Consider the following 26,101-nt stretch of genomic DNA (forward strand, 5'->3'; position numbering starts at 1 on the left):
TTTAATAGTCTGCTCATCTTATACACGATATCCCTATGAAATCTGGTACTGGACACCATGCTAGATGCACATACTCACTTTACTAGTCTGGTCATCATTTTCAAATCTTTACCTACAGGACAAATGGCTTAGGCATCCTCAGAAGCTTCACATTTGGTGGCTGATGACAGAGTCAACAAACTGTCCCTTGCACCAATGGGGCCTGTCCTTGCGGGGTCCACAACACTTTACCGGGCTTTCAGGGGAATTGGTTCAGCAGTGGGTAGTTTCTCCAAGGTTTATTACCTATCATATTACCTGGCAGAGAAATCATCCAAGCTGCTAAGGGGTTTGCCCTAAAGGTTTCTTGGAGATTTCTTCCTCTGGGAAGGTGGGGTCAAATTGGCTATGATCTACTCTGCCACAGTTTCTAAATCTTCCCCAAATCCAAAGTCTTCTGGAGGGGGTTGGGGGGGGGGGTTCCTCCCATTCACCAAGATCTGTGTCTGGGGTGGGAGACTCCAGAAGGTCGGTGTGTTTCCTCTTTCCTGCACTATTCCTTGGGATATTCAGATAGAAGTCATTTGAGCTTCCCTAGGGAGTCCCTAACCCAGACTGAAGAGTCCTTTTATATCCTTCTGGCCCTATATTCTGGTAGGGTAAGAATGATGATAGTTTGCTGACACCAAGAACAGCAGTGTGGTGTGTGAGCCAACAGAGTGGGTGCCTATTTCAAGTCGCACAACTTTGATCTCCTCAGTGCCAAACGAACTAGTGAGATAGCCAGGGTCAAAGCTGCTAGGGATAACGGCATTAGCATCAAGATCTGTGATAGCACTGTAGAGAGGGGCCGAGCACCAACATCGACCATTTACACCAACCCCTATGCTAACGGCATTAGCATCAAGATCTGTGATAGCACTGTAGAGAGGGGCCGAGCACCAACATCGACCATTTACACCAACCCCTATGCTAACGGCATTAGCATCAAGATCTGTGATAGCACTGTAGAGAGGGGCCGAGCACCAACATCGACCATTTACACCAACCCCTATGCTAACGGCATTAGCATCAAGATCTGTGATAGCACTGTAGAGAGGGCAGAGGATCAACATCGACCATTTACACCAACCCCTATGCTAACGGCATTAGCATCAAGATCTGTGATAGCACTGTAGAGAGGGCCGAGCACCAACATCGACCATTTACACCAACCCCTATGCTAACGGCATTAGCATCAAGATCTGTGATAGCACTGTAGAGAGGGGCAGAGGATCAACATCGACCATTTACACCAACCCCTATGCTAACGGCATTAGCATCAAGATCTGTGATAGCACTGTAGAGAGGGGCAGAGGATCAACATCGACCATTTACACCAACCCCTATGCTAACGGCATTAGCATCAAGATCTGTGATAGCACTGTAGAGAGGGGCCGAGCACCAACATCGACCATTTACACCAACCCCTATGCTAACGGCATTAGCATCAAGATCTGTGATAGCACTATAGGGAGGGGCCGAGCACCAACATCGACCATTTACACCAACCCCTATGCTAACGGCATTAGCATCAAGATCTGTGATAGCACTGTAGAGAGGGGCAGAGGATCAACATCGACCATTTACACCAACCCCTATGCTAACGGCATTAGCATCAAGATCTGTGATAGCACTGTAGAGAGGGGCCGAGCACCAACATCGACCATTTACACCAACCCCTATGCTAACAGCATTAGCATCAAGATCTGTGAGAGCACTGTAGAGAGGGGCCGAGCACCAACATCGACCATTTACACCAACCCCTATGCTAACGGCATTAGCATCAAGATCTGTGATAGCACTGTAGAGAGGGGCCGAGCACCAACATCGACCATTTACACCAACCCCTATGCTAACGGCATTAGCATCAAGATCTGTGATAGCACTGTAGAGGGGCCGAGCACCAACATCGACCATTTACACCAACCCCTATGCTAACGGCATTAGCATCAAGATCTGTGATAGCACTGTAGAGAGGGGCCGAGCACCAACATCGACCATTTACACCAACCCCTATGCTAACGGCATTAGCATCAAGATCTGTGATAGCACTGTAGAGAGGGGCAGAGGATCAACATCGACCATTTACACCAACCCCTATGCTAACGGCATTAGCATCAAGATCTGTGACAGCACTGTAGAGAGGGGCCGAGCACCAACATCGACCATTTACACCAACCCCTATGCTAACGGCATTAGCATCAAGATCTGTGACAGCACTGTAGAGAGGGGCCGAGCACCAACATCGACCATTTACACCAACCCCTATGCTAACGGCATTAGCATCAAGATCTGTGATAGCACTGTAGAGAGGGGCAGAGGATCAACATCGACCATTTACACCAACCCCTATGCTAACGGCATTAGCATCAAGATCTGTGACAGCACTGTAGAGAGGGGCCGAGCACCAACATCGACCATTTACACCAACCCCTATGCTAACGGCATTAGCATCAAGATCTGTGATAGCACTGTAGAGAGGGGCAGAGGATCAACATCGACCATTTACACCAACCCCTATGCTAACGGCATTAGCATCAAGATCTGTGATAGCACTATAGAGAGGGGCCGAGCACCAACATCGACCATTTACACCAACCCCTATGCTAACGGCATTAGCATCAAGATCTGTGATAGCACTGTAGAGAGGGGCAGAGGATCAACATCGACCATTTACACCAACCCCTATGCTAACAGCATTAGCATCAAGATCTGTGAGAGCACTGTAGAGAGGGGCCGAGCACCAACATCGACCATTTACACCAACCCCTATGCTAACGGCATTAGCATCAAGATCTGTGATAGCACTGTAGAGGGGCCGAGCACCAACATCGACCATTTACACCAACCCCTATGCTAACGGCATTAGCATCAAGATCTGTGATAGCACTGTAGAGAGGGGCCGAGCACCAACATCGACCATTTACACCAACCCCTATGCTAACGGCATTAGCATCAAGATCTGTGATAGCACTGTAGAGAGGGGCAGAGGATCAACATCGACCATTTACACCAACCCCTATGCTAACGGCATTAGCATCAAGATCTGTGATAGCACTGTAGAGAGGGGCCGAGCACCAACATCGACCATTTACACCAACCCCTATGCTAACGGCATTAGCATCAAGATCTGTGATAGCACTGTAGAGAGGGGCCGAGCACCAACATCGACCATTTACACCAACCCCTATGCTAATGGCATTAGCATCAAGATCTGTGATAGCACTGTAGAGAGGGGCAGAGGATCAACATCGACCATTTACACCAACCCCTATGCTCAGAGGATGAGCGAGTTTCATCACTGAAGGATCAAACACTAGGCATATCAACACACATAATGGCATCAAAAATTAATCAGGGTCAAGACCAACACCAACCCATCTGCAACAATCCTGCTGGACCTAGTAAGGGTCAGCATCAACAGCAATGACGCTGACACAACTACCAATACAGAGGACACTAACACCAAGGTAGGAGCATCTACAGATTCAATGGGAATCAGCTCAAGTCCCATCATCGATTCTGAGACCCCGGGCACTGAAACTGGACACAGGGTATGAAGAGTGGTAAACAGGGGGCTGGATTTCCTCACATACCATCCTGGAAACTCAAGGGAATCGAAAGAACACCAAGCTGAAGGTGGGTCTTAATAAAGGCCATCATCTTGTCACAACCTACATAACAAAGGCTCAAGAGAGACCTGGAGAAGGGCAATGACATGGCTGAACCTTGTCTGAAGATGGGTATTTAAGCAGTTTCAGTTCTAAAGAGAAGATATTCACTCTCCTCCTTGAAAATAGTATGTCAACACTAGCATTTCCTGTCTGGAAGGAGAAGTTCTATGGCAGGAAGCTGATCAGTGAAGTCCTGAAGGACCCAGATGAAGAGAATGGGATGACAGCCACGGTAATTCCAAAGGTGACACCTTTCCTAACAAGGTGTCACCTATCTGCTTAAAATGCCCCTTCTCCTTTTTTTCTATTTGTTTTTTCTTTTTCATGGAACCACAGTTTAACAAACCTATTAGCACCAACTTGTTCCAAAGGTCCAAAAGAGTGCAGGAACTCAATTTTACATATAGCACATTCTGACTCAAGATGCCCATCTCCAACAAAAACAGCAAACAAGTTGGCTGGATTTTGGAGCAGAATTTTATGGTCACACTGGTAGCGTTTCTTAAATCCAGAGGCATTCTTCTTATCCATATCCATCACTATAACATAGGTCCATAGGTGTTTACTGAAGACAACAAGGGACGTTTTAAACCTAGCCATGCATCCCAAATCTCCGACAAGTTCTGGTACCCTTGATAAGTGTAAGTATGGGCCTGGGAGATGAACCATTTACAGGTTACCTGTGTCCATTAGAGACAGGTGCCAAACCAGGGATGAATTTCTGGTTTGCCATCGGATTGTCCAAGTTGCACTTGAATTGGATTGGGGAGGAACTCTGCTTCACATGGAGGGGAAGCCTGTTCCATAGACGGGGTAGTCTCTGGGATGCATACCTCTCTCTCCAGCAGGTCTTATTTATATCACAGGCAAGGTTCAAGTCTTTAGAATGGGTAATTCTGCTACTGTTTGTTTTGTGGATATCCAGGAGGTCCATCAGGGTGGGATCTGACAATGCCTTGTATGCCAGACATAGACCTCTCCTAAAAAGCCTGTAGGAGACAAATACTGTATACTGCCAAAAGAATTAGCAGCAATATGCCAGTTACTGGACTGAAGCAGAAAAAAGATACATAGATATTTTTCTAACAGAGGGAGGGGAAAAGCAGGGAAATAAAAAGTGAAAAGACTGAGAAAATAAACAATTATCTTTTGTACATCCTCTTTATCTGTTTATCTCTGGGTGACCTTATATATATATATATACATATTTATTTATATATAAAAGAGTTAAAACAATTCAGTGCTCAAGCTAGCTACAAATCAGGCTGATGCTTGATGATAGCAATGAGATCAGGTCACACTATGCAACATGCAGGCATTATGGGTAAGAAGGCTCGTGTTAACTACTGACGTAACTGCAAAATGGGTCTGCAACATACAATGGGGTTCGTTACATGTTGGAAATGCCTTACATGAATGCATACACATATGGAGAAAAAGTACTTTTGCAACACTTGTAAACTGAAAAGTTAAAGACACTATTTTTTCTTTAATACTAGTGCAACTCTTCCGTTTTGTCTAATAGTATGCAACCAATAATAAAGAAACAGCACATGAGTTATATTAATGTCTGTGGGACAATGTTTTATGCCTCTAATTACAAACATCAGTGAAGATTCATCAATAAGCTGCTCCGTACAAAGCATGTACTTGCACTAACAATTGGCAGCACTCGGACAGGTGCAGGTTCGTACCAATTAACAGTCCCATGTTTCATTTCAATATAATGAGCATAAAACTGCAATGGAAAATATATGCATATGGCTGCATGATGGCAAGCAAATTAAATGAGAAAACATGAAGCTCTAATGATATTAAAATGTACTTGAGGCATATACAGTCATGATTCACAGAGCCACTGGGGATGCACAAGCCAGTGCATTTCTTTGTGCTGGCCCCAAGCCCGGATAAATGGGAAGGGTTGCGTCAGGAAGGGCATCTGGCATAAAACTTCACCAAATCATACATGCAGACAACAGTACAGATATACATACCGGATCGGTCGAGGCCCGGGTTAACAACAACTGCCACCAGTACTGTTTGGCCAACAAGGTGCTGGCGGAAATTGGGCTACTGTTGGCCGAAGGAGGAGAAGAGGGGGAAGACATGCACGAAGGCAGGTAAAAAGCTAGGACTGTGATAGTGAGGGTCGGAACTTTGAATGTTGGCAGTATGACTGGTATAGGGAGACAGCTAGCTAATATGATGGACCGAAGGAAGGTTGGTACATTGTGTGTGCAAGAGACCAGATGGAAGGGGAGCAAGGCTAGGTGTATTGGAGGCGGGTTCAAATTGTTTTATCATGGTGTGGATGGGAGGAGAAATGGCATAGGGGTTATCCTGAAGGAACAGTATACTAAGAGTGTTTTGGAGGTGGAAAGAGTGTCGGATAGAGTGATGTTTATGAAGCTTGAAATTGATGGTGTAATGGTGAATGTTGTTAGTGCATATGCTCCACAAGTTGGGTGTACGATGGATGAGAAAGAAAAATTTTGGAGCGAGTTGGATGAAGTGGTGATGACTGTACCCAAAGGTGAGAGACTGGTGATTGGAGCAGATTTCAATGAGCATGTTGGTGAAGGGAACAGAGAGGATGAGGAAGTGCTGGGTAGGTATGGTGTTAAGCAAAGGAATGCAGAAGGTCAGACGGTAGTGGATTTTGCGAAAAGGATGGACATGGTTGTGGTCAATAAGCATTTTAACAAGAGGGAGGAGCACAGATGACATACAAGAGTGGAGGAAGATGCACACAGGTGGATTACATCTTATGTAGAAGGGCCATTCTGAAAGAGATTGGAGACTGTAAAGTGGTGGCAGGGGAAAGTGTAGTTAGGCAGCATAGGATGGTGGTTTGTAGGATGACATTGGTGATCAAAAAGAGGAGGATGAGTGTGGGGGCAGCACCAAGGATCAAATGGTGGAAACTGAAAAAGGGTAATTGTGAGGTGGAGTTCAGGGAAGAGTTAAGACAGGCACTGGGTGGCAGTGAAGAGTTACCAAATAGCTGGGTAACTACAGCAGAGCTAATAAGAGAGATGGCTAGAAAGGTGCTTGGTGTGACATCTGGAAAGAGGAAGGAGGACAAGGAGACCTGGTGGTGGAATGAAGAAGTAGAGGAGAGTATACAGAGAAAGAGGTTGGTGAAGAAGAAGTGGGATTGTCAGAGAGATGAAGAAAGTAGACAAGAGTATAAGGAGATGAGGTACACGGCAAAGAGAGAGGTGGTGAAGGCTAAGGATAAGGCGTATGAAGAGTTGTATCAAAGGTTGGACACTAAGGAGGGAGAAAAGGACCTGTACCGATTGGCTAGACAGAGGGACCGAGCTAGGAAAGATGTGCAACAGGTAAAGGTGATACAGGATAATGAGGGAAATGTACTCACAAGCGAGGAGAGTGTGTTGCGCAGATGGAAAGAGTGCTTTGAGGGGCTGATGAATGAAGAGAATGAGAGGGAGAGAAGGTTGGATGATGTGCGGATAGTGAATCATGAAGTGCAATGGATTAGCAAGGAGGAAGTAAGGATAGCTATGAAGAGGATGAAGAACGGAAAGGCTGTTGGTCCAGATAACATACCTGTGGAAGCATGGAGGTGTTTGGGGAAATGGCAATGGAGATTTTAACTAGAGATTGTTTAATGAAATCTTGGAAAAAGTGAGAGGATGCCTGAGGAATGGATAAAAAGTGTTTTGGTACCGATTTTTAAAGAATAAGGGTGATGTGCAGAGCTTTAGTAACTACAGAGGGATTAAATTGATCAGTCACAGCATGAAGTTACGGGAAAGAGTAGTGGAAGCTAGGTTAAGAAGGGAGGTGATGATTAGTGATCAGCAGAATGTTTTCATGCCAGGAAAGAGCACTACAGATGCGATGTTTGCTCTGAGAGTGTTGATGGAGAAGTGCAGAGAAGGTCAGAAGGAGTTGCATTGTGTCTTTGTGGACTTAGAGAAAGCATATGACAGGGTGCCTAGAGAGGAGTTGTGGTATTGTATGAGGAAGGTGGGAGTGTCAGAGAAGTATGTAAGAGTGGTACAGGATATGTACTAGGGTAGTGTGACAGTGGTGAGGTCTGCGGTGGGAGTGACAAATGCGGTTAAGGTGGAGGTGTGATTACATCAAGGATCAGCTCTGAGCCCTTTCTTATTTGCAATGGTGATGGACAGGTTGACAGATGAGTTCAGACAGGAGTCCCTGTGGACTATGATGTTTACAGATGACATTGGGATCTGCAGTGAGAGTAGGGAACAGGTGGTGGAGACCCTGGAGAGGTGGAGATATGCTCTAGAGAGAAGAGGAATGAATGTCAGCAGGACTAAGACAGAATATATGTGAGTGAATGAGAGGGAGGACAGAGGAAAGGTGAGGATGCAAGGAGTAGAGGTGGCGAAGGTGGAGGAGTTTAAATACTTGGGATCAACGGTTCAGTGTAATGGTGAGTGTGGAAAAGAGGTGAAGAAGAGAGTACAGGCTGGATGGAGAAGAGTGTCAGGAGTGATTTGTGACAGACGAGTACTAGTAAGAGTGAAAGGGAAGGTCTACAAGAGGGTAGTGAGACCAGCTATGTTATATGGGTTGGAGACAGTGGCATTGACAAAAAGGCAGGAGTCAGAGCTTGACGTGAGTTGAAGATGTTAAGATTTGCACTGGGTGTGACGAGGATGGACAGGATTAGGAATAAGTATATTAGAGTGTCAGCCCAGGTTGGAAGGTTTGGAGACAAAGCCAGACAGGCAAGATTATGTTGGTTTGGACATGTGCTGAGGAGGGATGCAGAGTATATTGGGAAAAAGATGCTAAGGATGAAGCTGCCAGGTAATAGGAAAAGAGGAAGGCTTAAGATAAGATTTATGGATGTGGTGAGAGAGGACATGCAGGTGGTTGGTGTGACAGAGCAAGATGCAGAGGACAGAAAGAAATGGAAACAGTTGATCCGCTGTGGCGACCCCTAACAGGAGCAGCCAAAAGAAGACGATTCACAGATGTCTACAGAGAAAACAGATCACCTATCTGTCCCCTCTTATAGAATGGAAAGCATTCTAAAATTGTTGTTGCATGTAGCAAAAACGTCCAGAGTCACAGCAGCATTGCGTAGCCCTTAGTACCATCACAAAGTGCCACCTGCTGTCAGCACTAACGGTAATATAAACGATTAGCTCGCCATGATTTCAACAATCAGATTACTGAGCACTCAACTGTCAAGTGGAATATTGTATGGGTCTTGTAAAACACCCATCGCCTACACACACAATCTATACCAGTGGGTGGCATTCCCACACCCATGGGGACCAATGTATCTCTTTCCATATTAGCTTTAGGGACTTTTCACAGACATACTGAAAAAACATTTGGTATTCCACAGCACATAGTTTTGTAAAACAAAGGCGTAATGGTTCGACCATTAGAGAAGAATTTAGCTTACAAAGGACTACAACCATGAGGGTCTGGTATGGAAAACAAGTTTTAATACCCATAATCCCTGAGCTAACCACAAGGACCAATCTGGTTACCTGGAATGCAAAACAGATTTTAATACCATCCCATCCCTGAGCTAACAACAAGGATCAATGTGAGTGCTCTCTTTCAAATTTCATCCAATTAATCCAACTGATCTCACACCCCTTCGCTGAACTACATAAATAAGAGCTTCTTTTAATGTCTGCTCATTTGGCAACCATTTAGACTCTACTGCAGTTTTTTGACTGGTTTTGGGTTATATACTTTTCCCTCCTACACAGGACTATGTATTACTCAGTGTTTATCCTGTTTTGGTTCTCAACAGCATTATGATATTTTACTGATATTTTTGACTGACCTAATTACAGATATTCATCTGGTACTGATGTGCTCCCCCAGCTACCACCCTTGGTCTTTAATGGATTCTCAAGAGTATGTTTTCTCTCAAATGTCTATTTTTAGGGAACACTTCCTGATTCTACAGTATTTTCTTCATGTTGCTTTTAGTAAAACACCTAACAGAGTATAAAGAATGATGAATATGGTGTTTCTATATTTACAGTACGATTCCTCTACTTCTGTTACATATATGGTGATTGACTGAGACAATTAATGTGATGGTGCCTCTTGTATGTGGGTGCTGGGCGTTTTGGATCTGTTATCCAATGTTGTGGACTGCCACTGTATTTGCAAGTGTTATTCTATTTAGTTGTTCTTTGTGTGAAATGGGCTTTGCTGAATGTGATCTTTGTGGAAAGTGTCCCCCACACACACACACACACATTTTTGCCTGTCAGCACTGAATCCAATACAACTTCATCTGTAGAATGTTTTTTAACTCCACAAAGTATAACCCCTGTATGATATCCTGCTATACTTGTTAGACTCCAATTCATTTCAAACACTATCATTATGCACCAGCAATAGCTCCCATTTGTGTGTTATTGTGCCAGCTCTTAGCATTATGTGTTTGCCCAGCAAACAGTTGAATAGGCTTGTGCTATTGTGACCACTGCTGGGGTAGCTCCCTGGACTGCTGCTATTCCTGTAATTAACCACCTTTAATGACACCATTCCCATTTGTGCATATGGAGAGTGACGCACAACACACAACATGCACAACACACAACACCCACAATGCACACACGCACAATGCACACACGCACAACGCACACATGCACACTCCAAATGCAGTGTCCAGCATCTGGGACTGATCTTCACTGAGGCCCAAGCCAAGAAATCTTTTTTAGCGTATACTGGCATTGAATAGATTTAACTCCTTGACGGGAGAAGAATGACTTGACCAGCAACATTTAAGCTAAGAATTTACGCAGTAAAAAATAAAGCAATATCCTCTGCATGAACTGTAGTTCTTACCTGCCGACTAGAGAACCAGAATCTTCGCTCATGGTAAGTGGAGAGGTATATAGCATACATTAAGCCACTGATGACTGCTGCCAGAGAGCCAATGAAAAGCTTAATGAAACGCTGAACACTTGCATCTACAAAGATACAAAAAAATTAGGCCATTTTAATTAGTATCTATTCACAAAGAAATAATTTAATTTTCTTACGACTTTCAAATGGACCAATAGTTGCATCTCTTCATTAAGGCAGTGTTTCTGAAGTAAATGGTCAAACAAAATTACCACCCCAATGCCAATACTCTGAAACGAGACAAAAAGACAGACTACCAGTTTTTTCATTTCTAAAAACTTTAAAAAGGCTAAGAACGCAAGTTAACATTTTAGCATTCACTCCTTCCTTGGCATTAAGTGGAGAAACGTGAAAACTAGGACTTGCAGAGATGAATCATTTATGACACACATATGATACCCACAAAAGGTTCAGGAGGTTCGACAGCATGCTTAAGGGATAAATGGTCTTCTAGAAACTTGAAAGCCATTGACCCAGACAGAAATGGGAGTGTATCCATATATTTATCAATCAAGGTCACATTGTGAATGGACTAGCATTGTTATAAAAGCAGAAATTGCTTGTTCAAAATCCAAGGAAGTCAATGAGGTATAAATATGCCACATTTACCACAATTAGTAATTGATATTATAAGGCTGACTACCTTAGTTTGTATACATGCCCTCCCACTGCTATGTTCCAGTGACAGTACCTCTAAAAGAAGAGGTCCTTTAATGGCCCACAAAAATGTATAGCTCTAACCCAGAGCTAGTATAAAAGGGTCAGCCTAGGTAGCCACATCCATATATTATTTTAATAAGGAAGATCTGAACCATATCCAGCTGACCAAGGTGTTTAGCTAATAGGATGCGGGGACCTTATGCTTAAGGACTGGCCAAACATGTGAGGTGCAGAGAAAATAATGTTTGGTCACGCTCTCTTTCTCTCAAGAAGCTAATAATCCGTTCAGGATAATCTAGATCACAGTGAGTAAAGGGTTTACTTATGTCTAGCTCAAATAATAGACAAAACAAAGTGGAAGAACAAATATATAACAGAGAAGCTGATCTCTGCACTTGCACATCAAACTAACAAAGTTATTACAACAACAAAATGTGTTGTAAAGGCACAGAAAACAAGCACACAATGCATACAATCAACACAGCACTGGCTGCATGGGACGACACAATGGCTCTGGGACTTAAGGGACCATTATTCCAGAAAGTGAAAACACACACACTCGTGCACACAAACATTTTATCTTATCTTAATGTACTAAGAATACTTGCACTTGTGTGCTCAAGAGATGAGATTATCCTGCTCAGCCCTCGCATACAATTTACATAGAAACCACTACAGGCAGAAAATGAAAACAAAATACACACACATGTGGTTTTATGTCATATTATCAAGTTAATATGGTCATAACCCTATGTTAGAGTTTCTGAAAACTTGAACGTGAGAAAATAAAATCTACATTTTTGCAGAGGTCAAGTACCATCAACTCTGAGATTGCACTAGAGTGGGGAAAAGGTAAATTCCTTGTCATAGTATTTCTATGTAGATTGCAGCACAGTGGGGATCGGGGAATTTACCCTTTCCCCACTGTAGTATAATCTCAGCGTTGGTACACATAATTTTTACATATAATTTACAGAGGGTGTGGAGGTGCAGGCGGGCTTGCCCCCCTGCAAAAAAGTAGATTATTTTTATTTTTATTTTGTTAAATTCATGATTTCGGAAACTCAAACATATGGTCCTGACCATATGACTTTCCAGTTTCCAAAAACTCGATAATCTAATATAGATCCATACACACATACCAACATGTGTGTGTGTGTGTGTGTGTGTATATATATATATATATATATATATATATATATATATATATATGTATATATATATATATATATATATACACATACATACACACACATATACACACACGTATATATATATATATATATATATATATATATATATATATATATATATATATATATATACACACACACACACACACACACACACACACACACATATATCTACACCTAACACACACATATATATGGGTCTAAGACACATGCTCGACTAGCATATGTCCGAATCACAAAACATCGAACACACATACACGAAAGTGCTTAACATCGAAAAGCGATTCCGTGTATGTGTAGTTCAAAAAAAAAAAAAAGTCTACGCCCCCTGCACCCTCCCTACTTTATTATTCTCACTCCGAGATCGCACTATAGTGGGGAAAAGGGAATTTTCCCTTACCCGCACTGTAGTCCGATCTACGAAACAGGCACACATACACAGAAGCGTGTTCGATGTTTTGTGATTCGGACATATGCTAGTCGAGCATGTGTCCGGATCCCATATATATATATATATATATATATATATATATATAAATATATATATAAATATACACACGTATATCTACACCTAACACACACACAGCAACAAATGGCTATGATCTCTGTGGCAATGTATAAACAGACCCATCAACATCAGTCTCATCACTGCCAACAGTCACTTCATTATTATTATTAGTGCTCTCATTATTATGTGGTCCTTCAGACACACAGTCCCAATCATTCTTGGCCAGGAGAACACAAAACCTTTTTTAAAATCACCTGAAACTCTATCCAACTTTTTCTTTTTTTGCAAGAGCAACCTGCTCTCATACAAAGCAACACTGTCAATGTCAATTTCATATCAGCCACCTCACATGGAACAGATCCATATAAGTCACTCTGCTGCCTCTTAATACTCTCCATAAGTTCATTTTCATGCAAAGACGTTGTAACATGACTGAATAAGTTTTTTTTTTTTTTTTTAAATTCTTGAAAGTGTTTGGTGTTGCATTAGTATTTATGTAATGGTTGATTTTAATGGAATGGTCTGAAGAAGCGATTATTTATATTGTGAAAGTGCTTACTGTTTTATGCATTAAAAGTTTATAATATTACTGCTGCCATATTTCACTGTCCATTGCTATTTTATTTCTATTTAGACTTGTTTCTTGTATATGAATGCTGTTTATTCCAAGTATTACAGACATTTTGCAATGGCAGTTAATGATACCACATATACTGAGCCTGTGGGCATAGCTAACCTATTGGCCAACAGGTTTTGTGAAAACTTCACTCCCCTGTCCCCGACACACGTACTCAATGACATCCCTACCACCTGTCCCCTACCTTGTATCTCTAAACAGCAGGATGTAAACATCTTCTCTAAGGCCAAAAACAGAGAATCTAATGGACCTGATAACATCCCAGGCTGTGTCCTACATGGGCTCCAACAAGAATTAGCAACACCACTGGGTACTCTTTTCAATCATAATCTAAGCATAGTCTTCATTCCAGCTGAATGGAAAATGGCCACCGTTATTCCCTTGCACAAAGGCAATGCTTCCACTGATCCTGAGAACTACAAACCTATCAGCCTGGCTAGCCTTATTTGCAAGGCCATTTAGCGAATCATCATGGACGTTATCAACAAAGATGCAGGTAATCTCCAAACACTTGACCCTACTCAGCTTGGATTTGTCAAAGGGCGATCATACCTGTTAAACCTTGTGGACTTTGAGACAGTCACCAACACCCTGGACAAGGAGAAATCTGTGCATACAGCCTACCTACACTTAACCAAAGCATTTGACACTATCCCCCACTCAGGCATAATTGACAAACTCATTTAGCTATACAGTCAAAACAGGGGAATCCACCTCCAACAGCAGACGTGTAACCAATGGTGTTCCACAGGGATCAGTCTTGGGACTTCTACTGTTTGGAATCTATTTTCCCGAAGTACAAGCAAAAACTAAGGGTCTGTGGCTGACAAAGTTTGCTGATGGCTGCAAATTGGGAGCAGTCACAGAATCTCCAAATGATGGCAACATCCTACAAGCTGGTCTTATACAAATGACTGGTGCCAAAATCATAGCCTTACACTCAATGCAAAAAAAAAATGTATCATCATTCCTTTCAGTAAGGGTGATGTTCTTGCTAACTACAACATTAATAGCAGCAGCTTAGGTACAAACTCCGTGGTGACAGACCTGGGCACACAGGTTGATACCAACTTTACCTTTGACCACCATGTCTCCACAGTGTTAAGAAGATATTGCTCATCTCATATGTAAGGGCACTGCCTCCAGAAAGAAAAAAAAGTTATAACCTCCCTGTACTTTTCCCTCATCAGGTCAATAGTCGAGTACAATGCCCCTTTTGGTATGCACCTTTCTAAGCATCTGCAGCAATTGGAGAGACCACATAGGTTCCTCAAAAGGAAAAATCAAGGTCTGAAATCACTGTCACTTTATTCTGTTTTATACAGACTATTAAGGGACGATTTCTGCATTGCATACCAGGCAATCTCTAACCCTGCTTTATTGGAAATGCTGCATCTCTAAGTCAAATGGTACATGATTTACTCGTTCTAAAGACCTTAAACTGGTATGTGACATTAACAGAATCTGCTGGAGGGACAGATTTGTCTTCCAGAGGGTACCGCACCTTTGCAACAGACTCCCACTTCATGTCAAACAAGGCACCTCATTCAAACACAATCTGGACGACTGGATGGGTAACCATAAATTCTCCCCGGGGTTCCACCGGTGTCCCTCTTGGACGGGGCAATAGGTGATCGTGGAAATAACGGTATAACTTGGCTAGGCTTGTAAGGACCCTAGGGCCATTAGCCTAGTAACTTCTTATGCTCCTACATGTGTGTGTGTATATATGTACACAGACACACACACACACACACACACACACACACACACACACACACACACACACACACACACACACACGTTACTTTTTACTGGGCAGTAAAATAACAGGGCTGTGAACTCAGGGTAAACAGCCTAAGACCTCAAGGTGTACAATAAAAATAAATTAAACAGCTACAGGTACATTTTATGTAGATTTTCTTGGCAAGACACTAAAATATAAAATCACACATAATGTACAAGGCAACTGAGCCATGTGGCCATTTACACCTTGCCACTATCCACTTTTGACATTACTGCCTTTTTCAAGGAGCAATAGGCCAGACAAATCTGTCTCTCCACCATGATTTGTTTATTTGCTAGTTCTAGTGGCCACTGGATTGTTAATCTGTGGAGAAACAAGAGGTCTTGGACTGCCAAATCCCTAATGGCCCGGAAGGCAAGGCACAAAAGTACAGTTGTGTACTTACCATAAATGCAGATGTTCGAGTGTATTCACTGCTGCAGTCATTACATTTGGGTTATCCTGCTGGCAGGCTACCTGCAGTCGGCCTGAATTCCAAAGTCTAGGTCCGGCGTCGGTTGCTGTCGCCTCCTCCCTGACGTCAGTGCGCCAGGGGTATAAAAGATGCAGCCGACACCATTTTCTTCAGTTTTTCTTGCCACAGATGTCAGGTGCCCCCAAAAGGGTAGGCTAAAAACATGTCAATAAATAATGCATGCAACAAGGTAATTTTTTTTATCCTTCATCTACAAGCAAATACACCACATAGGTTGTACAGAACAGAAAAGTGCAGATAAGTTCCAGCAAAGGTAAGGGGGATGGTGGGAGGGTAACCTGGACTGCAACAGTGAATACACTCCAACATCTACATTTATGGTAGGTACACAACTGTACTAGGTTCTTCGTGTTTCACTGTTGCAGTCATTAAAATTGAGTTGAATCCCAAAGCTAAGGTTGGGAGGATGGAGCTAAATAGGATTAGGAGAAGCTATGAGGCCCTGCAGAACTGCAGTGGTAAAGCCTGCCCTGGATTTAGAGTAGAGTGGTAAGTGATCGTGCTTTGTAAAAGTGTGCACTGAACTCCAAGTTGTAGCCTCTAAAATGCCTTTGGTTGGTACTCCCCTGAGAAAGGCTGCTGAAGTGGCTGTTGCTCTGGTTGAATGTGGCCTAATGCCCTTAGGCACTGATTTGCCATGTTGTGAATAGCAGAAACGAATGCAGTGGCCTATCCACTTTGAAATAGTCTGCTTTGAGATAGCCTTTCCTTGTGATCCTGCAGCATATGCCACTAGTAATTGCTCAGTCTTTCTGAAAGTTTTGGTTCTGTCCAAGTAGAAGCGCAGCTGTCTGTGTATGTCCTAAGAATGCAGAAGTCTCTCACACTTATTCTGTGGGTTTAGGTAAAAGGTAGGCAAATGAATAGTTTGGTTAAGGGCCACACTGGACACTACCTTAGGCATAAATGTCGGGTTTGTCCTCAGAGAAACCCTATCTGGATGGAAAATGATAAAAGGTTCCACAGCCATGAGTGCCTGTAGCTCTCAGACTCGTCTTGCAGAGGTTATTGCTAGGAGCAGAGCTGTTTTCCATTATAAAAATTTTATATCAGCTGTAGCGGCTGGCTCAAAAGGAGGCAGGGTGAGTTTTTCCAAGACATAATTGAGGTCCCATGCAAGTATTGGTGATCTTCTTGGAGGCCTTAAGTTTTCTGCTCCTCTGAGGTACTGCCTTAATAAAGGATGAGAAAAAATAGGTGGCTCTGTATTGTAAAGAGCTGAAATGGCAGAGGCATGAATCTTAATTGATGAAAAGGATAGGCCTTTGCCCAGCATCTCAGTTAAATATTGCAAAATCTGAGGAATATTTGGTACAGTCATGTCAATCCCTTGTGCCTGGTTCCAAGCACAGAATCTCTTCCATTTTTCAGCATAAGATTTTCTGGTACTAGGCCTCCTGGCCTCCAAAATAACATGCATCACCGCTTTAGAAAGAGGTGTGTTTTGAATGACTACATTATCCACCATGCTGCCAGAGTTAAGGTCTTGAGTTGGTTGTGCAGGATCGGATTGTTGTGTTGGGACAGTAAGTGAGGAATCTGAGGTAATGTCCAGGCTGGGTACTGAGACAAGTTGCTTAGGATTGGGTACCAGTGCTGGCGGGGCCAGTCTGGGGCAATCAGTATCATTTTTGGCTTCTCTTGTCTGACTTTTAAGAGTACCTTGGGGAGGAGAGGCAGTGGAGGAAAGGCACATACTGTTAAGTTTCTCCAGCTGAAAGATAGAGCATCCACTTTCCATGCTTGCTTGTGATAAGTCCTTGTGCAGAATCTCTGTAGTTGGCAGTTGTGAGGGGAGGCAAACAGATCTACGTCCGGGCATCCCCAATTCCTTGTTATCATGCTGAAGACTTGCAGATCCAGTTTCCACTTGTGGGGATCCATGAGGTTTCTGCTTAGTTCATCTGCCAAAGTATTTATCTTTCCTAGCAGGAATTGTGTCTGCAGATGTACTTGGTAAGTCAATGCTGTGTCCCACAAAGTCATGGCTAGTTTGCATAAGGGGTAGGAATGAGTGCCTCCCTGCTTGTTTATGTACCACATGACTGTAATATTGTCCGTTTTTATCAGTAGTTGTCCCTGATGAAGTAGATCCCTGAAGGCTGTCAGGGCTTTCTGAACAGCTAGCATCTCTTTTTGGTTGATATGTAGATGCATTTGGCTTGCGGAACATGTGCCCTGAATACATCTTCCTGCCATGTGGGCCCCCCAGGCATAATCTGCTGCATCTGTTGTTAATATCTGCATGGCTGTGGGTAAAGCAAATGGCTGCCCCTTGTTTTGTTGACAGGCCTTTGCCCACCATCGAAACTCCTGTTGCAGGCAGGGAATGAGGATAATTATTGTTTCCAGGCTGTGGCAATGTTGAGTCCAAACACTTTTTAGATACCACTGAAGTTTCCTCATATGCAGTCTTGCATATGGAATTAGCAGAATGCAGGATGCCATGAAGCCCAAAGCCTACAGAATTTTTCTTGCAGATAACTGGGTCTTTGTTGCCAACATTTTGAAATAAGTAGTCAGTTGCCTTTGTTTGTATGGCGTGAGATAAGCCATCTGGGCAGTTATATTTAAGCTTGCACCCAGGAATATTATCTCGAGAGGGTACTAGTTTTGATTTCTTTTCATTTACTGTGTACCCTAGGCATGTTAGTAATCTTTTTACAAATGCCAGATGCTGTAGTAGAATGTCCTTGTTCTCTGCTTGAATAAGGCAGTCGTCCAAGTAAGGAAATATTTGCATTCCTCTTTGTCTACAAAATGCAATTACTGGAGCCAGGCATTTTGTGAAGACCCTGGGCACAGTAGATAAGTCAAAGGGCAGTGCAGAGAATTGGTAGTGCATTGAGTCAGCTATGAATCTGAGGTATCTTCTGCATGATTGTCTGATTGGGACATGCAAGTATGACTCTTTTAGGTCTAAAGTCACAAGCCAAGCCTTCTTACCCAGCATGGGCAGAAGCTGCTGCAGAGTCAACATTTTGAATCTTGGAATATCCAGATATGTGTTTAGAATAGATAGGTCCAGTATTGGTCTCCAGGCTTTGTCCTTTCTGGGTACCAAGAAAAGTCTCGAGTAAAATCCTTGTCCCTGCTATTGCTGTGGTACTTGCTGAATGGCCCTCATGTCCATGAGGGATGACACTTGCTTTTGTGCCTCTGCCCATTGATTTTTTGGCAGGTCTGGCAAACCGTTTGCCCTTGGCAGGGTGTGAAAGTGAAACCTGTAGCCTTGTGACACTATATCCAAGACCCATTTGTCCTGGGTTATTACGTACCAATTTTGAGAAAAAAGTGCTAGTTTTTCCCCCTAAAGGTGCTGCCAGAAGATAAGTGCTTGGCGCAGGCAGAGGGAAGTCATTGTGACTGCTTCCTGTATGGCTGTGATTTGTCTTCTCCGCTTTTGGAGGTAGAAGTACCCCATTGTTTAGACCTGTATGAACAACATACCTGTATGCAACATCCTAGCAGATAGGTTCAGTGCTAACTTTACCACCCTCTCACCCCCTAGAGGGCCCATCTCTATACCGAAGAATGCAAAGTTCCTATAATCACAGCTGCACAGGTAAAAACACACTCTCCAAAGCCAAGAACACAGCATCCATGGGACCTGCCAATATCCCAGGCTGCGTTCTACACGAACTACAGAATGAAATGGCACCCTACCCAAGTACCATGTTCAATCATAGCCTCACCTCAGGCTTTGTACTCACTGAATGGCGCACCGCGACGGTTATCCCACTCCACAAAGGGGGAGCCACGACGGACCCCGGGAACTACCGCCCCATTAGCCTGACGAGCCTGGTCTGTAAGGCCATGGAACGTATCATCGTGGAACTCATAAACAAAGACATTGGTAATCTCCAAACTCTGGACCCTACCCAGTTTGGATTTGTAAAAGGTAGATCATGTCTCCTAAACCTGACTGACTTCTTTGAAGCAGTCACCAAAGCCATAGATGAGGGTAAAATGGTTCACACAGCTTATCTAGATCTCGCCAAGGCTTTCGACACCATCCCCCACTCTGGAATTATAGCTAAGATCACTAAACTAGGTATAAATCCCTATGTCACAAGATGGGTTGCCAACTGGCTCACGGACAGAACCCACACTGTGAAAGTAGCGGATTCCAAATCCGACATCAGACCAGTGAAAAGTGGAGTACCACAGGGTTCAGTCCTGGGTCCTCTCCTGTTTGGTATCTACTTTTCTGAAGTGCAGGCCAACACAGAAGGTCTTTGGCTAACAAAGTTTGTAGATGACTGCAAACTAGGAGCCATAACCGAAACTCTTAACAATGTGGACAAACTACAAAAGGGCCTCACTGAGACAGATACCTGGTGTCAAAGCCATGGCCTGAAGCTCAATGCCAAAAAGTGTACTGTCATCCCCTTTGGTAAAAACTCTGTACCCATGAACCACCACATAGCTGGTAGTCTACTTAATGCCGAAAATGTGATGAGACCTTGGGACACAGGTGGACAGTAGTCTCTCCTTTGATAATCACATCGCCGCAGTGGTCAGGAAATCCTTCTACGTGGCTCATCTCATCACAAAAGGATTCTCATCCCCTATACTCATTACTCATTAGACCCATTATAGAGTACAATGCCCCTTTTGGTATGTACCTCACAAGACATCTACAACAACTGGAAAGACCTCAGAAATACCTCACAAAGAGGATTACTGGCCTCAAACAGATGCCCTATGCAGACCCTCTCAAAAAACTACAGCTTTACTCCATCGCATATCGCCTACTCAGGGGCGATCTCTGCCTAACATACAAAGCTATGTCAAACCCAGAGCTGTTGGACATGCTCCACTTAAAGAAATCCCAATCCCTCCGAGCTACACGCTCTAGGGACTTAAACCTTGTCACCACAATAAACATAACATGCTGGAGGGATAGATTCCTGTCCCAGAGACTTCCCATACTCTGGAACAGACTACCTATCTATGTCAGACACAGCTACTCATTAGCCCTCTTCAAGAAAAATCTTGATGATTGGATGAGAAATGGGAAATTCACCCCGGGGATCACTTCTGTGGCTCTCCTCGACAGGGGCACAGGAAAATAATTTTCTTGGGTGGCGAAAGCTAGGGTACATTTTTTGGCTAGGCTTGTATGGGCCCTAGGGCCGATAGCCTAGTACATGCCTATGAACCTATGAGCCTTGGGGATGGGACCTGCCTCTAGGGCGTCTGTATCTGCCTCTTTGTGGCCTTTCTGACACTGGAAAGGATCAATTCTTTGTAGGCCAGTGCCTGCTAAATCTTGGAGGCTGTACCTGTAAGAAATCCTTGACTTTTTGCATAGATTTAGCTTTGTCCTCCATTTTCTTCAACACCTCTTCTGCTTTAACACCAAACAAGGTATCATGCTGTAATGGAGCATCTAATAATTTTGCTTTAACATGAACAGGCAGATTCTGTTCCTTTAACCAAGCATGCCTCCTAATGACAGAACCTGTAACAGCGGCCCTGCAGGAGGCCTCCAGAGAATCAAAACCACATTGCAAAGTATGCTTTCCTACTTGTTCAGCTGCATGCAATAAATCCTGCATTTCTTTGTTTTCTGCACATTCAGAATTTATCAACATTTTCTGTTTAAGCAGTGACATAATATATTGCTGATATTTAAGCATATGAAACTGACAATTTAAAGCCCTTATAGCCAAGGTAGCAGAAGTGTAAATCTTTTTTCCCCATCTGTCCAGTGCCCTAGAATCCCTGTCAGAGGGGGTAGGGTTTTTTGCAGTGGAAGCCTTGACCCCTTTGGGACCCTGAGGGATAGTTTCTAGGTCAGCAGCAGGATTCTTAAAAATAAATGTATGTGAATCAGGGACCCTGTAGTATCTGTCTGGCTTAACAGGAGCTGGAGGTAAAGAGTCAGGAGTCATACTCTGAAAATACATAATCTACAGGTGGAATAGCAAGGGGCCTGTGCTGAGGTAGTAAAAGGAAGTCTCTGAGCCTTTTCTTAGAGTCTGAATAATCTTGGCTCTCCCAGTGGAAATGCTCCCTCATGGTATGCAGAGTTTCCCCAAAAGAATAATCCTCAGGAGGAGAGGCTGAAGGGATAGATTCTTCAGCATCAGAATCCTCATAGGGAGGAAGAGAGTATTCCTGATCAGAAGAGGAATCAGAAGAAATGGAAACCTGATCTGAAGATTCATATTCTGTCTCTTGCCTAAGCCTCTTATCAGGAGGGGGATGGGAACCCCTGATCAAAGTAATTAGGTCTTCGGTTATTTTGAGCATCTGTTTTTTAGGCATGGAGGCCTGTCCATGGGGCTGTTGTACTTGTTTCTTTGTCTTTAGAGGTGCTTTAGTCTTTGCCTTTGAAGCTGAAGTCGTTTTAACATATAACTGTTTATGCCTGAAGACACCCTCAGAAGCCGATGCCTGCTCAGCGGCTCCGGACCCATCTGAGGGAATAGTTTCCGAGGTTCCAATACCTTGAGTTTCCAGCGGCCTAGTCGGCTCCACGTGGGAGTTGGAAGTAGCCTGCGGCTCTAAAGTAGCAGGCTTCAGGGGCTGCGAAAGCGCCTCACTGAGAACTGGCAAACTGGCAACTGGTTTAGAAGAAGCCTCGTCATTAGTTTTGGACCTCGGATGCCTGTCCTTTTCTTTTTCTTTACGTTTCTTTTGAATTGCGGTAGTCGGATGGCTATCCGACAACATCGTGTAATTAAATCTTCTGTCAAAATAGTGAAATGCAAAATCGTACCAACGCTTAATAGAGCGTTGGTTAAATCTAGCACAAAACCGACAATTAGCAACGTTGTGATCAGGGCCTAGGCAAGGAATACAGTAAGAATGGAAGTCCTTATGAGGTATTTGCTTCCCACAAGAAATACAATTATTAACTTTTTCTGACATCGGTCTGGAGCAAGAAAAAAAAGTTTCCCCAACGGGGTACTTGGCTTTTAATGAAGACTTCGGATCTGAAATTCGAACATGAAAATCTCAGGAGTCGGCCGACCGGCACTTGCGAACTACTTTTGCTTCGGGCACCGCGCGGCAAGAAACACTAAAGAAAATGGCGTCGGCTCCATCATTTATACTCCTGGCACACTGACGTCAGGGAAGAGGCGACAGCAACCGATGCCGGGCCTAGACTTTGGAATTCAGGCCAACTTCGGATAGCCTGCCAGCAGGATAACCCAATTGTAATGACTGCAACAGTGAAACACGATGAACATCTGCCTTCAAGGTGCTCATGGGAGGCTGAATACAGAAAAAGGCCTCCAGACTCTCTTGATAGCTCAGGTCCTTTTACCAGGAACTTTTCGGGTTTCTCCACCTGCTTGATATGTTTACCAAGATACATTCCAAAGGAGGCATTGTATTGTATGGATTGGCCTGATCAGTGCAGAATACGGATGGATAAAAACTTCTATGGACCTAGAGGAAATACTTGCCAGACAAAGATTTCAGGAGATATCTATCCAAGATACAAGGGCTCTCAAAACATCTGTGTTTTGGAGTGGAGTGTTTTTTCTGCAATCAGCTAGGTGGAGAGTTTGTTTGCTAAAATGTGGCTTGTTGGTCTAGGGGTATGTTTCTCAGTTTGGGTGTAAGAGGTCCTGACTCCTGGGTTCAAATCTCAAACAAGTCCAGTGTTTTAGGGGGTGGGTTTAGTATAACAGTTAAGGTCTTCATCTCAAAGATACAAGGTAAAGAGTGAGTCTGACCTTCAGTTACTGGCTAGGCTTAAAATGTCCCCATACCCATCAACTGTCCAAATTTTTGCAGAATGTCCAGATCTTTGCCTTATATTTTTGGTCTGCTCCTCATAATATTTTTAGTTTTCTGGCAAAACTCTGGGATGATCTGAGGACTGAAGTCACTAAATAAAGATATACATTTGAGTTTCAGACTTTTTTATTTATTTTACATTTGTTAACCGACTTAGTCTGACTGAGCTTTCGGCTCATTTTCAGCACAGACCCGGGGAGAAAAGTTCCTCACTGAATAGAATTTAACAAAAATCAGTTACAGTCAGCAAAAGATTATGAACAGGTTACAATAACATATTAAATGAATAATACTTAAATTATTGTTTTAGGGTTTAGAGAGCATATATATAAAAGTTGGATGAAGATATAAGGAAATAAAGTGGAGGTGTCTGTTTTGTACCATAGCCAATAAGTTATCCATCTAACTACATAAGGTATAGCCTTCAGAAAATGAATCCCAACTCAAATCCTATTATTACAGCAACTTTCTAAGTTTATAAGACCAATATTTTAAATTTGTCCCTATTTTTGGTCCTTTGACCCCCCCCCCCCCCCCGTTATTTCAGGCGTTGTCCAGATTTCTTGCACTAAAAGGCTGAAAGGTATGAGTGGCCCTTCAAGGCAGTTGGCCTAGTATTTACATATGAACCTATGAAATGCAAAATACTGCATTGTTGCCATTTAGTTTTAGCTAGTTTTCTGTGCATATGTTATTAGCACCGAGTAAATTCACTTTACAGGATGTGCATATCAGAAGGGATTTAAGTATAACATCCAGTTTACAACTGTCTGCACACTTGGTAAACTAGGGCTCCTGGGTTTTGATTTAGAGATCAGAGAAGTGTATCCCAAATAGCACAGATCCCAGTATGGAACCTTGTGGTGCACTACTGGTTACTTTCTTGCTCGCCGAGGATGCACCTACTACTTTCATAATGTGGGTTTTGCACCATAGCCAATAAGTTATCCATCTAACTAAATAAGGACCAGTTTTGGAGTGCATTTAGCTTACTGCTAATGTTAGCATGAGGTTTAGTGTATCAAATAGCTTAGCAAGGTTGAGGTATGCTGTATGGACAGTGTGACCACTGCCTACAGCTTGCATTACCATCTCAAAAAACTACCAGTTTCATTACATAGGATCTACCTTTTACAATACCAAACTGCTGGGGGTTTAAGTCTTACAAGATTTTTTCGTATGTAGTTTATCAGGTCTATTATAACCTATTCCATGCCCTTGTAGGTAAGGCACATCAGGCTGAAACTCCTAGGGTCCATGGTAAGGCCACCTTTATGAAGAGGCATCACAAGTGCTGTGTGCCAAACCTCGGGGACAAAATCAGTGGAGCAGGTCCACCCAGACATCTTTAGTGTTTTTCGTCAGGCAGTCTGGTAGGCTATCTGGTCCCATGCAGAATCCATTTTTTTTTGTTTTGGAAGGTACTTTTACCAAGTACTATTTTCTGATCATATGTCTGAGGTCCTTAGATATATGTAGGTTTTGTGTACATGTCTCTGGGTTGAAATATACACTAAATTTGCAGGTATGCTTGTGACGTCCACTGGATCAGAGTAGTGCCATTTTGAGCAAGTTCAGAGCAAAGTTGTTATTCCCTAAATTCCTGGTTTAAACAAAGAAGGATTTGTAATTACCCTTGGCTTCTGATGCTGCCCAAGTTCATGGAAAGTATTACTTTTCCCTGACCGTATTTTTCGGTACCTTGGATTACCCTCTGAGGTTTACCTTGATTTGTGGGTCTTTAGTTTTACTATATATTCTACATTTTTTAATGTATTATATATTTTATACATGTGGACCTCCAAGCTGGTTTGCTGTCTCCATTACCTTTTTGTTTACTTTTGGTAGGATATGACGTTTTGGCAGGGACTAACACATTTATAGTTTTCTAAGACAGCATAACATTTATCTACATAAAAAGCTGTATCAACATGTTGGGGGGGGGGGTAGCAGCTGTACTTGAACTTAAGAGACTTTATCACAGAATTGCAGGAAGTTTTCTGATTTGAAGTGTTTGAAAATGGTGATAACTGCACCTGTTCCTTTAGAGATTTTGACAAAAAGTAAAGGCCCAGTCACAGTTTGTGATCTCTGACTATTTCATCCAGAGAATTATTCTTGTTTACAAAATTGAAGAAATTTGGGGTACTGCCTACATTTCAGGTTTAGGTCTCCCAGTTTAATCGATAGTTAAAGTCTCCCAGGATGATGGAGTTTTTGTGTATTTGTACTCATCCAATGTACTCGAAATGGACAAAGTTTTCGAAGGACATCAAAGTAGTCCTGTAACACTGACAGTTGTTTTCATTTATAATGAATTGAATTTTAGTAAGTTCAGTTTGTGGGTTTCTGAAAATCTCGGTCTTCAGATACTGGTGGTCTTTAATTGGATACTCATTCGCAATTTCCAACAGGTCTAAAGGTGTGGCAGGTGCATAAAACTGCAACATAGAGAGGGTGCTTTCTGCAGTTTTAAA

At 42.9% G+C, this 26,101-nt stretch overlaps 1 protein-coding gene across 2 annotated transcripts in view; it reads right to left on the reverse strand.

Annotated features, from left to right (window-relative positions):
- The window catches only part of DPY19L4 (dpy-19 like 4), a 1,421,953-nt gene that overhangs the window by 1,099,840 nt on the left and 296,012 nt on the right, over positions 1–26,101 (reverse strand). For both annotated transcript variants that reach the window (XM_044066538.1, XM_044066539.1), the window contains exon 3: positions 10,524–10,648. In XM_044066538.1, the coding sequence (XP_043922473.1) occupies positions 10,524–10,648 (125 nt within the window). The remainder of the gene's footprint in view (positions 1–10,523; positions 10,649–26,101) is intronic.

The sequence above is a fragment of the Protopterus annectens genome, chromosome 3.part1 (assembly GCF_019279795.1).
Source record: "Protopterus annectens isolate FY-2018-M chromosome 3.part1, PAN1.0, whole genome shotgun sequence".
NCBI classification, from domain to species: Eukaryota; Metazoa; Chordata; order Ceratodontiformes; family Protopteridae; genus Protopterus; species Protopterus annectens.